This window comes from Salvelinus sp. IW2-2015, linkage group LG17, assembly GCF_002910315.2.
Source record: "Salvelinus sp. IW2-2015 linkage group LG17, ASM291031v2, whole genome shotgun sequence".
NCBI classification, from domain to species: Eukaryota; Metazoa; Chordata; class Actinopteri; order Salmoniformes; family Salmonidae; genus Salvelinus; species Salvelinus sp. IW2-2015.
Genome location: NC_036857.1, coordinates 17,229,601 through 17,245,253, shown reverse-complemented (window position 1 = coordinate 17,245,253; position 15,653 = coordinate 17,229,601). Strand labels below are relative to the sequence as shown.

At 43.4% G+C, this 15,653-nt stretch overlaps 1 protein-coding gene across 3 annotated transcripts in view; it reads left to right on the top strand.

Annotated features, from left to right (window-relative positions):
* cfap74 (cilia and flagella associated protein 74) overlaps positions 1-14,437 on the top strand; it is a 49,169-nt gene extending 34,732 nt beyond the window's left edge. For 2 of the 3 annotated variants that reach the window (XM_024005440.2, XM_024005438.2), the window contains exons 24-39: positions 712-885; positions 1,326-1,459; positions 1,569-1,845; positions 2,080-2,241; positions 2,609-2,769; positions 3,802-3,936; positions 4,141-4,253; positions 4,565-4,620; positions 5,584-5,703; positions 5,787-5,942; positions 6,167-6,308; positions 6,549-6,703; positions 7,816-7,948; positions 9,307-9,437; positions 10,073-10,207; positions 11,118-14,437. In XM_024005440.2, the coding sequence (XP_023861208.1) occupies positions 712-885; positions 1,326-1,459; positions 1,569-1,845; positions 2,080-2,241; positions 2,609-2,769; positions 3,802-3,936; positions 4,141-4,253; positions 4,565-4,620; positions 5,584-5,703; positions 5,787-5,942; positions 6,167-6,308; positions 6,549-6,703; positions 7,816-7,948; positions 9,307-9,437; positions 10,073-10,207; positions 11,118-11,261 (2,328 nt within the window). In that variant the 3' untranslated portion in view covers positions 11,262-14,437. The remainder of the gene's footprint in view (positions 1-711; positions 886-1,325; positions 1,460-1,568; positions 1,846-2,079; positions 2,242-2,608; positions 2,770-3,801; positions 3,937-4,140; positions 4,254-4,564; positions 4,621-5,583; positions 5,704-5,786; positions 5,943-6,166; positions 6,309-6,548; positions 6,704-7,815; positions 7,949-9,306; positions 9,438-10,072; positions 10,208-11,117) is intronic. The other variant, XM_024005439.2, reaches the window with a different exon arrangement.
* The last annotated feature ends 1,216 nt before the right edge of the window (positions 14,438-15,653 follow it).

Here is a 15,653-nt window from a genome sequence, read left to right as displayed (position 1 = left end):
TTATTCTCCATGGACTTTACAGTGTCCCAGAACTTTTTTGAATTTGTGTTGCAGGAAGCAAATTTCTGCTTGAAAAAGCTAGCCTTGTTGCTTTTCTAACTGCCTGTGTATATTGGTTTCTGGCTTCCTGAAAAGTTGCATATCACGGGGGCTGTTCGATGCTAATGCGCAGAACGCCATAGGATGTTTTTCTGTTGGTTAAGGGCAGTCAGGTCAGGAGAGAACCAAGGGCTATATCTGTTCCTGGTTCTAAATTTCTTGAATGGGGCATGCTTATTCAAGATGGTGAGGAAGGCATTTAAAAAAAATGACCAGGCATCCTCTACTGACGGGATGAGATCAATATCCTTCCAGGATACCTCGGCCAGGTCGATTAGAAAGGCCTGCTCYCTGAAGTGTTTCAGGAAGCGTTTGACAGTGATGAGTGGAGGTCGTTTGACCGCTGACCCATTACGGATGCAGGCAATGAGGCCACTACTTGTTCTCCCCACTGTATATACCCATATAATTATATTTCTAGGTCCCGTGACTGCTTAAATGAATAAGCATCATAAAGAACCTCTAGATAGAAGTTGAAGTTCCAAATGTGAGTTATGCAGAGTTTTTGCGTACATCAAGAGTTGTTTTGCAAATAAAATACATTGACCACATAGGATATTACAAAACAGAACAGAAATAAGGCAGAAATACTCTCTTTCACTGGGCTTTCAGGTCCGGCCTGTTCCCTTCACGGTCCATGCAGTCATCACCTCCCCTGACCTGTGCTTTGACCGGACAGAGGTGGACTTTGGCCACTGCTCCATCTATGAATCAGTGAAGACCAGCGTGCGCCTCACAAACCTAACCCTCCTGCCCCAGGACTTTGGCTTTCTGAGCATACCTCAGGTACGGCCTCCATCTGCCTGACGGACTGCATCCCTATGGACTGACCTTTGACCTAATTTCCTGCTGTTTGCATCTCTATAGTCCACTATTTCACCTTGGCTAAATCAAGTCATCATCATAAAACATCAGTAGGAAACACTTCTGTTTATTTATTTGGACTCTACTGGTTTTGCTCTGATATGCCAATTTGGCCTATGCTATACTCTCCAGCAGGAGATATCTGACAATTGAATTAGAATGAATTATGTTTCTATGTATTTGACTCTGTGTCTGCTGTTATATCTGTGGCTTTAGACCTTTGTGATCTCACCGAAACCTGTCCTGAATAGCTAATCCGGCCCTATGGAGATTTTCTGCTTTCAGTCAGTCAGGACTAAGGACAAAACCGTGTTTGGATGGCCTGAGCACTGAGCAGTTGAGCAGTGTTTTTCTCCTCCTAGTTTGTGGAGGTCCAGCCCAACGACGGCTTCGGCACTCTCCTCCCATTGGAAACCTTGGAGGTGGATTTGATCTTTAGCGCCAAGAAGGCAGGAGAGTACAGCTTTCAGCTCAACTGCAAATCCGGAATTAACAGGTGTCAAGGTTTTGTTTCTTCCTACACCTTGTCCTGTCACAAAATAGAGTGCTATCAAGTATATTTCACTGCATTACTTTTATTGTGTTTTCCCCAATGGTTGCTATAGAGACTTCCCCCTGTCATGTCGTGCAGTCGGAGTGCACCCTCCGCTGGAGCTGTCTCACTCTCTGGTCCAGTTCGGAGCCACGGCGGTCGGTGACTGTTCCACAGCCGTGCTGCACGTGGTCAACGCACACACCAGCCTCAACGAGTTCACACACCCCGTGCCCCGCATTGGCCAGGACCCTGTTGCCCCGGTGGGCCCCCGGCTGTTCGCCTTCACTCCCCCCGAAAACTCAGAGATTAGCCTCACCCCCAGGACAGGCCGGGTCTTACCTGGACAGGTACTCTACCAACAAGCAGTGTGCTTCCACTTTACTTGAACACTTTGTGATGAGGCCTAGCATATTATGTAGTTTCTCTATTCTACTCCATTCCAGTGTATACTCTGTTCTGATGACTGCATTGTTTATTTATGTTACCTTTTATTTAACCATTGAGAACACGTTTTCTTTTGCAATAACAACCTGACTGGTCACGTCATTAGGTCATTGACTGGTTCGTTACTGTGTTCCCAGAGGTGCCTGGTGCAGGTGACATTCAGGCCCAGGCTGTGTGACCAGGCCATAAGGGAAGAGGCGGTGCGGCTGCTGTGTCGCTCCGAGGAGCTGCGCCTCCACGAGCTGGAGAGGGTTACCAAGGCCGAGGGGAACAGAAAGGGAGGGGAGCAGGAAGGGCTGGTAAGCTTCAGTCCTTGGAGTCACTCCATCCTCCTAATAAAAGTTGAATGAGTCTGCATGGTCAATATTGTATGCTTAACACAAAGACTGGAAGTCATTGCGCTAATGCTAGTTAGCAATAGCGCTAACGTTAGATAGCAACTTCCTTAAAACCGCACGCAAAGACATAAAATGGTGTCCACGAGTTCATCTGACTCTGGGGAAGTAGGTAAAAGACCTCATTACCAAAAAAATCCCAAACTATCCTTTTAATGTTGTCTTGCTGCCATACAATGTGTTTGACTTTGACCATATGTGTGTGTTCGTATGTGCACGCGCGTGTGTGCACATTATTGTTCATGTGTACTGTATGTGTGTGCTGACTCAGTGTAAAAGGGAGGCACCTACGGCCCCCCAGAAAGGCAAGAAGCCGCCCCCCGCCCGGCCCCAGGCGAAGCAGACCCTGAAAGAGAAGATCAGCAAAGTGTCCATCAACCCCAAAACAGACAGCCCCTTCAGAGCCCCCAACCCAGCCGACATACAGTCAGGGTACGGCTCATCTACACCACCACAACTATCATGCATATATACATGTTTATACCATGGCATCATTGTTGAATACTTTTTTCTGATTGGCTTGAAGGGCATTCTAGAGTGTACATTATTATTTTCCATAGAACGCATAGCCCCTCGTTGATTATCCCTTACATATTTCAGTGACAAATCCAAAATGTACCGTAAATGATTACTTAATTCTGAGGTAAACTTCCTCCTAAAAGCTTTTCTATGTTCAAACGTGAGTAACTTAGGCAGAGTTTAATTGCAAGCAACACACTACTGACATCATTACATTTAACCATCTGCTTCACACCTTGCACTGTGTTTAGTGTGTTTACTTTTTAGCGTTTAGTGAGTAATGTATTTAGTCTTCTCTATGAAATAATGTCTGTTGAAGGCATTGGGCGGAATCCTAAGCTACGCACATTCGAAGACAACTTATTTTTGCACAAATTATGCATTTATGTCAATGGGATTTGTCAAGAAATATGTAATCAAGATATGTTTCTTTTTTTTCTTTCTTTTTTAACCCCCCTTTTTCTCCCCAGTTTTCGTGGTATCCAATTGGTAGTTCGTCTTGTCTCATCGATGCAACTCCTGTACGGACATGGGAGAGGCGAAGGTCGAGAGCCGTGCATCCTCCGAAACACAACCCAACCAAGCCACACTGCTTCTTGACACAATGCTCACTTAAACCGGAAGCCAGCCGCACCAATGTGTCGGGAGGAAACACCGTATACCTGGCAACCGTGTCAGCGTGCACTGCGCCCGGCCTGCCACAGGAGTCGCTAGTGCACGATGGAACAAGGACATCCCTGTCAGCCAAACCTTCCCCTAACTTGGACAACGCTGGGCCAATTGTGCACCGCCCCATGGGTCTCCCAGTCGCGGCTGGCTGCGACAGAGCCTGGACTCGCACCCAGAATCTCTAGTGGCACAGACCACTGCGCCACTCGGGAGGCAATCAAGATATGTTTAGGATTGGGTCAATAGCTAGTGATGTTTGTGTTGTTTGGTTCGCAGATCAGAGGAGTACGCTGCAGGCAGGGCCTCTCTCCTGCATGCCTTCCCTGAGCACTACAGTCGATACGTCATCCCTTGCTTCGTGTCCGACGGAGATCCACCCCAGAGTGACCCCCATGCCCAGCCATCCTGCAGGTAGTATACTATACACACTACAACTCCCATGTAGATCCTATTTACAATACCAACCTTATATTAATTTGTCTGTGCCCTCCATTATCATTTACATGAATCAATTACACACATTCATTTCGTGGGAATAATGTGGAGAGAACAGGTTGAAGTGTTTCTCCCACTGCCTCTGTTGTTGTAACGCTGACGAGCCTTCCTCTGTCCCAGCAGCCCCCTCAACACGCTGTACTTGGAGCTGCATTGCCCAGCCGTTAGGCCCCCCCTGGTGGTCGCGTCCAGTAACGGTCAGACCACCATCAACTACCACCAGGTGGCTGTGGGTCAGTCCATTCAAATGTATTCTTCTGACCAGAGCTGCAATCAAATACTATTTGAAATCTTTTGAAACTTTGAGTGTTTGCTTAAGCTTGCATGGAGTGCCAAATGGACAGAGTTTGTGGTTTTGGGACAATTGTATTGGTTCATTAATATTTTGATTTCAATCAAGGACAGATAATAAAGTATTTTACATTATTTCAAATAGTATTTGAACCCAGGTCTGATTCTGACATTGGAAGTTTTTTCCCTATTTTCCCTTGCCTGTGAATATAATGCTACTTGTGTCAATTCTGTGTTTCTTTTGTTCACTTAGGACAGAAAGTGGTCAAAAAGCTCACTGTTCAGAATATTTCTCATGAAGCCTTGGAGGTATCCTTTTCTGGGTCACAACATGCTCAAACGACCTAGATCGCCAGAGTGTGATGATCTGTGGTTATGTGAGAAAAGTCAGTGGGGTTTATTCATGAATCTTTACCTCTGCAGAATTTCTACCACCTGTTTTTCTAAGACAAAAAACTCCATGGTGCTCAGAATGAAAACTATTTCAGTTCTAATAACATGTTGACATTCTGAGTACGATGCATGCATCAATCCACTTGATTCATTATTTAATTGGTTTTCAACATAAAGTGGTTGATTAAAAAAATAAAATAATAATAAGCTGTTAAGAATAAGCCTCAGTCTTTCTCTATGTGCTGGTTGAAAGGGGATGATGTAGCCTATATTTAAAAATATATATAACATCGCATGGCCCATTTGTGTCATTGATACACACATTGTATATAGCTAGAATTGTATGATATAGCTTTAAGGCTAATCTAGACACATCAGACCTAGAAACCAGAGGTTATTCAGTGAGGTGAAACAGATAAAAAAAGTTATGAATAGAACTGACATGATTCCCTGTTCTACATGCTGATAATCATATCTGTTCCACAGATCCACTGGTTGAAAAATAGCATAATTGCAAGTTTGATTGTCGTCTAACTTTGCAAGACAATTGAGTGACTTGAACATTTATATTTTATTAATTTAGCTGATGCTCTTATCCAGCGTGATTTACAGTTAGTGCATTCATCTTAAGGTAGCTACAACAACCACATATGACAGTCATAGTAAGTCAAACTATTACTTTTTTAAATTGGCTTTGGGGATGATGCAAAAAAATACGTTTTACACTTGATCTGAGAAAACACTTGCAGAACAGTGGACCCACACAAGCGTATCTGTAGACAATACATTTCACCCATTGCACCCTCCTGAACAGGTCCCTTTGAAGGTAGGATTTAAATATTGCTGTTACTTGACTACTCTTCCTTAACCCTTGCCAAGCTGAGGTCCTCAGTGCTGGACCTGAGTGGTCCGTTCTCCCTCCTAAATGCTCTGAGACGGCTGGGTCCTGGAGCCACACACACATTGTTACTGGCCTTCACACCCGCACTGGGAAAAAGGGTGGGTCAATCGCACTTAATGGACCTGAAAACAAACACACGTTGCTGTCTTGCCTATAGCTGATGCTGTGGCTCCTTTCACAGTACCGCGAGACTGTGGAGATCCACAGCCCAAACATGACCCTGGAGATCACGCTGTGCGGGGTGGGAGTGGATCCACTTCTCACCTCCTCCCACCAGGGTGGCCTCATGGACTTTGGCTACATGTTGGAGAAGGAGAGAGCCTCCCAGGTCTTTAAGGTCAGTTAGCCAGCATCAACTAGTATCTTGTCCAGGGGGTGTACTTGTAGATCAAGCTGCCTCAAGCTACAGAAACAGGAGAGAGGATCTTGTCCTATGGGTCATTCTGGTTCGGACTAAGCTTACTTTGTGTACTTCTACAGCAGCAGGCTACTTAGCCTGTACTGCGCCCGATACCATGTCAATGAAGTTGTGATATTGAAAGCTGTGTCCTCTGTCTTCAGCTGCAGAACACATCATCTCTGGCGGTGCGCTTCTCTGTGCTACTGCACAGCCTGTCGCTGGGGTGTAAAGCCCAGAGTGGAGCAGACTCTTTCCCTGCCCTCCTCAGCCCAGGCCCAGAGGAACAGACACACCCCACTGTGGGTAAGACCAGTCCATCCGACCTAGGTCCACATCTCTCACTCAGAACTAAGGGCTAATGCCATGAGCTGTTGCATTCTCTGTAGTTAGTGTTAGCTATCATTTGTTGGATAAAAAAAATCTAGCGTTTTCTGATGAAGCATTATATTAAATCTAATTATGTTAAATTATTTCTGAAGCTAACATTGTTGTTAAATGAATTAATAATCTTGGTTTCTTTCTCTTCCACCTCCCCGTGGCCAGGGACCCAGAACTACAGTGGTCGGAGTGTGTTCAAAGTGATGCCCATAGAGGGCACCATCGCCCCAGGAAAGAGCCAGGACATCACCGTGACCTTCCTGCCAGACCACGAGAGCCTCCACTACTCGGACATACTGAAGGTGGAGCTCATGAACAAGGTACCACAGAATCATCCAGCTCTCCTGACATAGTTGCTGCATCTGAAATGGCACCCTTCTGCCTCTATATTCCATACATAGTGCTACTACAAAAGTGGTGGACTATAGCTAATGCACATGATTCTCTACTTAACGCAGTCTCTACTCTACTCGTTCGACTGCCCAGACAACTGGCTACTCTGGCGAATTTCATTGATTAATAAATGGTGCTCCTTTAATGAAACAAAACACACCACCTAATTTCTTATGAGATTTTAGGATGATTATGCGAATGGTCACATTTTTCTTTCATGCTGCAAAAACTCAACAGCGCGCTAGGCAAAAAATGTGCTTTAAATGAAACAAAACAAAGGTATGCTACAGTTTGTTAACACCATATGTTCTAAAATGAATTTCACTGTACATAATTCAAAACAACACTTTAGTCTACCTCAAAACAACACTTTATAACTCAAGAAGATCTAAATGCATATTCTCATTAAACTGATTGAGATCATATGGTTGTTATGCAGATGCTGCATGGACGTTTCACCAGTAAAACTTAAATAATTATCATTCACGATTGACAGTGAGAAATGTGACGGGAGGGTGACTACAAAAAATGTGTGCATAAAGTAGAGGTAAAGAAATGCATGCGTGATTCGGAACTTCAGTTCTGGGGAAAAGGCTTCCAGGGGGGCGGGATGGAGTAGTTACTTTCGGGTCTGCAGCCTCTGCCTATTTTTTTATGTTTATTTAGCGGTGTTCAAATGAAACCTCACCACCACCACCCAGTGGCAGTCCTGAATGTGAGAGTGAGGCCTAAAAAAGAAAACTTTACTAAGCCACTCATCTCACACACACACACACATGTACACACACAGCTGAATATAGAGCAATGTATGAACCAGTTTCCTGATAAAGGCTGTTATTAGGTTGGCACTGAGTGGGAAGGTATCTAATGCAGGAGTTCAGTGGAACTAGATAGATTTACTGACACAGGATGTTTCCGATTTTAATCACTATCTCGGACTGTAAAGTGTTTTTAAAGATAAACTGACCACTATTATGTCACTTTGGATTGTATGTAGAGGACATAAGCTGCTCTAACATCCTGCCACTCCTTCCCTTAGAGCACAGTGTGTGTCATGGTGCTGAAGGGTGCAGCTCGCTCTCACATCATGTACCTGTGTGGAGGAGACCCGCTGGCAGTGCCCACTGATGCCGTTCACCTTCTGCCAGCCTCCGGGGACTCTGAGCACACAGGTATCCCTCTCTCGCGCTCTCTTTCTCTCTCTCGCGCTCTCTCTCTTTCTCCTTACTACATCAGTCACTGGCTTCATTAATAAGTGCATCAATGACGTCGTCCCTACAGTGACCATATGGACATACCCCAACCAGAAGCCATGGATTACAGGCAACATCCGCACTGAGCTAAAGGCTAGACCTGCAGCTTTCAAGGAGCGGGACAATAATCCAGATGCATATAAGGAATCCTACTATGCCCTCCGACGAGCCATCAAACAGGCAAAGTGTCAATACAGGACTAAGATCGAATCCTACTATGCCGGCTCTGGCGCTCGACAGATGTGGCAGGGCTTGCAAACTATCACAGATTACAAAGAGAAACCKAGCCATGAGCTGCCCAGCGACGCAAGCCTACTAGATGAGCTAAATGCCTTCTATGCTTGCTTCTAGGTAAGCAACACTAAACCATGCATGAGAACACAAGCTGTTCCGGACTACTGTGTGATCCCGCTCTCCGTAGCCAATGTGAGTAAGACCTTTAAACAGGTTAACATTCGCAAGGCCGCGGGGCCAGACGGAATACAAGGACGCATACTTGGTGCATGCGCTGATCAGCTGGCCAGTGTTATCACTGACATTTTCAACCTATCCCTGACCCGGTCTGTATTACCAACTTGTTTCAAGCAGACTACTATAGTCCCCGTGCCCAAGAACGCCAAGGTAACCTGTCTAAATGACTATCTCCCTGTAGCACTCACATCAATAGCCATGAAATGCTACCACACGGTCTGGAACGAACAGGACCCTGAACATCTTCTACCCCCAAGCCATAAGACTGCTAAACAAGACTGATAAATAGTTAATCAAATGGCTACCCAGACTACCTGCATTCACCATTTTTTGCACTAACTCTCTTGCACTGACTTTATGCACACATAATGGACTCTACCCACACCCTCACATACTGACACACACACACAGACTACATTAGCACGCACACACACACACACTTTCACACTCACCACATACGCTGCTGCTACCTGTCTATTATCTATCCTGTTGCCTAGTCACTTTACCCCTACCTATATGTACATAACTACCTCAAGTACCTCATACCCCTGCACATCGACTCGGTACTGGTACTCCTTGTATATTGCCATGTTATTTTTACTTGTTATTGTTATTTGTTATTCACTGATATTTATTCCTCGTGTCACTAATCTTTAACTCTGCATTGTTGGAAAGGAACCCGTAAGTAAGCATTTCACTGTCAGTCTACAGTCTGTTGTTTACAAAGCATGTTACAAATAAAAATTTCTTTGATTTTTGATTTGTGACTGTAAGCCTGTTTTGCTTGTTCTCTTCTCCTTGTGTAGTAGACTGTGAGAAGCCCCCTCTCCCTGTGCTGCTCACCCTTAGAGGGGTCTACAGAGAGGGGGCCATGAGCCCAGCGGTCAGAGAGCTGGAGGTGGGCTGCATCTGCTCCACACAGCCTATGGCAAAGAAGGTAGGCTAATACTTATACTATTGTTGTTGATTACAATTAAAAAACAAGGGGTTAGACTTCTTCTGGAGACTTTTGGTTACAACATCCTATCTTTAAATAAAGTAAACACGCACATGACCACGACCAGGGTCACTGCTAGCTCACTGGTTGCAGCAGCAGCCTTAAACAGGTTGAAATACCGTCACTACAAACAGGTAAAAATCTGGTTGAAATAATGTCATTATAAGCAGGTTGGAATCTTGTTGAAATTACATCATTACAAAACAGGTTGAAATCTGGTTGAAATAACATCATTACAAAACAGGTTGAAATCTAGTTGAAATAACGTCATTAGGATGAGTTCAGATTAATTTGGAGATCCTAACATTGGCTGCGGTGTACCACTCCCCCTTATTCACTCTCTCTCATGGATTCAAAAGCAGTGGATTAGTGTAAACATGGGCTAGGGACTTAGTTTCCACCACATTTCTGACAAAAGATCCCATGCTGTTTATTCCATGAGATGAAGTGAGCAACTGCACAGTTAGGGGAGAAGAGTAGACAATCGGACCGCTTGACCACAACACATGACTTCCTCTCCTCCTGTGTTGACCTTACCTATGTTGTGAACTTTGCCCTCTCCTGTCCATGTGCAGAACGTGGAGTTCAGCTGGGAGGGGCTTCAGGCGCTGCAACAGAGGGGCTTCACCGTGGAGCCGACCAGGGGCACGGTGGACGCCGGCCACAGACGCACCATCACTGTGATRTGGACTCCTCCTTGTGGCCTTAAGGTGCGACTGCTGTCTAAAAGCCTCAACATGAATGCACTGTATACATGGGGTTGGGCTTTGGGGTCAATTTAGTTCAATTCATCTATTGAAAATAATCTCATGAGGAAAACGTGGCTGAGCGTTTTTCAGTTCACTTCTCCTGAATGGACAGATCTAGAATGGTGTGTAACCATACCATGACCTGTACTTTAACACAGTGTTTCTCAAGGTGGCCACATTTTTGTTCTAGCCCAGCAGCAATACCACACTAGATTCAATTTATGAACACATCACCAAGCCCTTGATTAGTTGAATCAGGTGTGTTAGCTCTGGGTTATAACAAAAATGTGCACACTCTAGTGGTCCCCCGAGAAACACTGCTCTGTTGTGCACTATGGTGTAACGTTCGCCACCCATTCATATAAATTATCAATCAGGGTAGTTACAACCTAAGCTAATTATTAGAATCAGGTGTGCTTGGTTAGGGTTGGAGTGAAAACATGCAGTACAGTAGCTCTCCACGTCCAGGGTGGAGGGCCCTGTACTAGACACAGCAAGCTGTCAAGGTATTCGTCCCAAGTGGTTCCACGTGGAGGGGAAACTGTATAATATAGTTTTAGTTATTTCACTCCCTTAGATCTGCATAGGATGGTAGTTTTTGTTTTGACATACTTCAGTTACCAAAGAAAATGTGCAAATCAAGTGAAGCCATACCTGCATACAAAAGGAGTCCATATGTATTACAAAGTCTGTGTGAAGAGAATGTACAAACTACACTTCCTGTTCCTTCATGTGGCTTTATACATGACTAAAACTATATTTTCCTCTTATTGTATTTGCACATGTACTGTACATCCTCCACTGATTGTGGATTTAAATCTGATTATGTGTGTCTGTGTCGGTGTGCGTGTATCTGTATGTGTGATTTTAGCCGAATGAGGTGGTACAGGTGTGTGCGCCCCTCACCCTGAGAGGAGACGAGACAGAGGTATACAGTGTCACCCTGCTGGCCTTGGCATCCAGAGCTAGTCAAGACCCTTCACACACACACACTAACCAATATGCAAACATATAGAACACTTCACACGCTAACCAATATCCAAAGACACAGAACACTTCAGATGGGACTGGAGGAAGACAAAATTAACTAATTGTTAAAATACTTTAGTGTTATATATGAGTGTGGACAAAATGTCCCTTTGTTGTCATGGTACTTATTGGAAATAATATGAAATGTTTTAAAGCATCATTTAAGGCACTTTGTGGACAAGTTATATGGATATGGGTTATTTTATAAGCAAAAGAATTGTGGAAAAAATATTTAAAAACATTGACATCAATGCATTTTAATAAATACCTATGGGCATAATCACATAATCAGCCTTTGATCATTATTGGGGGACTGTCTCAAACTCAAATTAGACGATAGCACCTGTTCTAGGCTGGTTTCACCACCTGGGGGCAGAATACAATAATGTACTGAGATACAGTACATATACTTGCCACCTACAGTATGTGTTAGTGTATAGCAACAGTACATAGAGCATTCGATTTTGAAAATGTATGCAGTAAGCTACAGTTGAAGTCGGAAGTTTACATACACTTAGGATGGAGTCATTAAAACTATTTTTTCAACGACTCCACAAATTTCTTGTTTATAAACTATAGTTTTGGGAAGTCGGTTAGGACATCTACCTTGTYCATGACACAAGTAATTTTTCCAACAATTGTTTACAGACAGATTATTTCACTTATAATTCACTGTATCACAATTCTAGTGGGTCAGAAGTTTACATACACTAAGTTGACTGAGCTTTTAAACAGCTTGGAAAATTCCAGAAAATTATGTCATGGCTTTAGAAAACTTCTGATAGGTTGACATCATTTGAGTCAATTGGAGGTGTACCTGTGGATGTATTTCAAGGTCTACCTTCAAACTCAGTGCCTCTTTGCTTGACATCATGGGAAAATCAAAAGAAGTCAGCCAAGACCTCAGTCTGGTTCATCCTTGGGAGCAATTTCCAAATGCCTGAAGGTACCACGTTCAACTGTACAAACAATAGTTCGCAAGTATAAACACCATGGGACCACACAGCCGTCATACCGCTCATTAAGGAGACGCGTTCTGTCTCCTAGAGATGAACGTACTTTGGTGCGAAAAGTGCAAATCAATCCCAGAACAGCAAAGGACCTTGTGAAGATGCTGGAGGAAACCGGTACAGAAGTATCTATATCCACAGTTAACCGAATCCTATATCGACATAACCTGAAAGGCAGCTCAGCAAGGAAGAAGCCACTGCTCCAAAACCGCCATAAAAAAGCTAGACTACGGTTTGCAACTGCACATGGGGACAAAGATCGTACTTTTTGGAGAAATGTCCTCTTTGGCCATAATGACCATAGTTATGTTTGGAGGAAAAAGGGGGGATGCTTGCAAGCCGAAGAACACCATCCCAACCGTGAAGCATGGGGGTGGCAGCATCATGTTGTGGGGGTGCTTTGCTGCAGGAGGGACTGGTGCACTTCACAAAATAGATGGCATCATGAGAAGAGAAAATTATGTGGATATATTGAAGCAACATCTCAAGACATCAGTCAGGAAGTTAAAGCTTGGTCGCAAATGGGTCTTCCAAATGGACAATGACCCTAAGCATACTTCCAAAGTTGTGGCAAAAAGGCTTAAGGACAACAAAGTCAAGGTATTGGAGTGGCCATCACAAAGCCCTGACCTCAATCCAATAGAAAATTTGTGGGCAGAACTGAAAAAGCGTGTGTGAGCAAGGAGGCCTTCAAATCTGACTCAGTTACACCAGCTCTGTCAGGAGGAATGGGCCAATATCCACCCAACTTATTGTGGGAAGCTTGTGGAAGGCTACCCAAAACGTTTGACCCAAGTTAAACAATTTAAAGGCAATTCTACCAAATACTAATTGAGTGTATGTAAACTTCTGACCCACTGGGAATGTGTTGAAAGAAATAAAAGCTGAAATAAATCACTCTATTATTCTAACATTTCACATTCTTAAAATAAAGTGGTGATCCTAACTGACCTAAGACAGGGATTTTTTACTAGGATTAAATGTGAGGAATTGTGAAACTGAGTTTAAATGTATTTGGCTAAGGTGTATGTAAACTTCCGACTTCAACTGTAGGTGTCAAAAAGTGCATGGGGTATAATTTATACGGAGAATAAGTCCAGACCACTGCAAGTTCACATCCCTCCCTGCCTGTCACATACTGTAGTGTTGTCAATGTATGCCTACTCTCTGATCAGTTCCATCACTGTTGCAAGATCCAGTATATCTACTCAATTAAAATAGTGTATACACTGAGTATACCAAACATTAGGAACACCTTCCTAATATTGAGTTGCACCCCCCCCTCTCTTTTGCCCTCAGAACAGCCTCAATTCGTCAGGGCATGGACTATACAAGGTGTCGAAAGCGTTCCACAGGGATGCTGGCCCATGTTGACGCCAATGCTTCCCACAGTTGTCAAGTTGGCTGGATGTCCTTCGGGTGGTGGACCCTTCTTGATACACACGGGAAACTGTTGAGTGTGAAAGACCCAGCAGTGTTGCACCTGGCACCTACTACCATACCCCATTCAAAGGCATTTCAATATTTTGTCTTGTCCATTAACCCTCTGAATGGCACACAATCCATGTCTCAATTGTCTCAAGGCTTAAAAATCCTTCTTTAACCAGTCTCCTCCCCTTCACCTACACAGATTTAAGTGGATTTAACAAGTGACATCAATAAGGGATTATAGCTTTCACCTGGTCAGTCTATGTCATGGAAAGAGCAGGTGTTCTTAATGTTTTGTATACTCAGTGTATCTCTGATAATAATTCCATGTCAATTGTAATATAAGAATTAAAAAATGTGCTAAATTACTTATAACAAGGCTTTGAAAACATAATGAGCAGGATATATTCCTATTCATGAATTTACAATTTAACATGCATTTCTGTCGTTACATCCTGGACTGCGCAGCTACAAAACAAAACGAGAATGAGAACGAGGTGCTCAGTTTAAACATGTGGTGAAGCTCTTTATAGGAATAGCAGATGCTATGGATGGGCCAATAGGAACCATCTGTTCAGAGAGATGCATGTGGTAAGCATTTATCAGATTGAAACAGATTACACGAGATTGGATTAGTGCATCCCAACCTGGCTATAAAAAGCAAGGTCATTATGAGCTTAGTTTAATGTAATGTCACCCGTTTTATTAAATGTATGAGATCATATTTGTGTTGCCATTTTGCCTTTTTCTAATCTGATTTGTTGTCTGATCTCCACTAATACCATATGATACTGCWACTACTTGTTTTCTCTGATCAGTGGAGTTGTGAGTTAGTGTATTTGTGTGGTGGTGGTTTGTTGGTGTGGACATGTTGAATTATTCTTGTGGGGACTTCTGTTCCCCACAAGAATAATTCAACATGTCCACACCAACAAAAAAAACACTAACTCACAACTCCACTGATCAGAGAAAACAAGTAGTAGCAGTATCATATCATCATCGTAAACAAACCAACTGGGGACATTTTGTTAGTCCAGACAAAGTCAAATGCTATTTCTAGGGGGTTTAGGTTAGAATTATGTTAAGSGTTAGGAGCTAGGGTTAGGGTTAAGGTTAGTTTTTTTGGTTAAGGTTCGGTTAAGAGTACGGGTTAGGGAAAATAGGATTTTGAATGGGACTGAATTGTATGTCCCCACAAGGTTAGCTGTGCAAGACTGTGTGTGTGAGAGAGAGGGAATTGGCATCCATTTTTCTGAAACGTGCTGATTTAAAGAAGCAATAAAACTGGCCTTTAGACTAGTTGAGTATCTGGAGCATCAGCATTTGTGGGTTCAATTGAAGGCTATTCCATGCAAGAAATTGCCAAGAAACTGAAGAGCTCATACAACGCTGTATACTACTCCCTTCACAGAACCGCGCAAACTGGCGCTAACCAGAATAGAAAGAGTGGGAGGCTCTGGTTAGAGCCAGTTTGCGCGGTTCTGTGAAGGGAGTAGTACACAGCGTTGTACGAGATCTTCAGTTTCTTGGAAATTTCTCACATGGAATAGCCTTCATTTCTCAGAACAAGAATAGACTGACGAGTTTCAGAATAGAGTTATTTGTTTCTGGCCATTTTGATCCTGTAATCAAACCCACAAATGCTGATGCTCCAGATACTCAAATAGTCTGAAGGCCAGCTTTATTGCTTCTTTAATTAGCGCAACAGTTTTCAGCTGTGCTAGCATAATTGCAAAAGGGTTTTCTAATGATCATTTTAAAAGGCTAATTGATCAACTTGGATTAGCTAACACAACATGCCATTGGAACATAAGAGTGATGGTTGCTGATAATGGGCCTCTGTACACCTATGTAGATATTCCATAAAAAATCTGCCGTTTCCAGCTACAATAGTCATTTACAACATTAACAATGTCTACACTGTATTTCTGATCAATTTG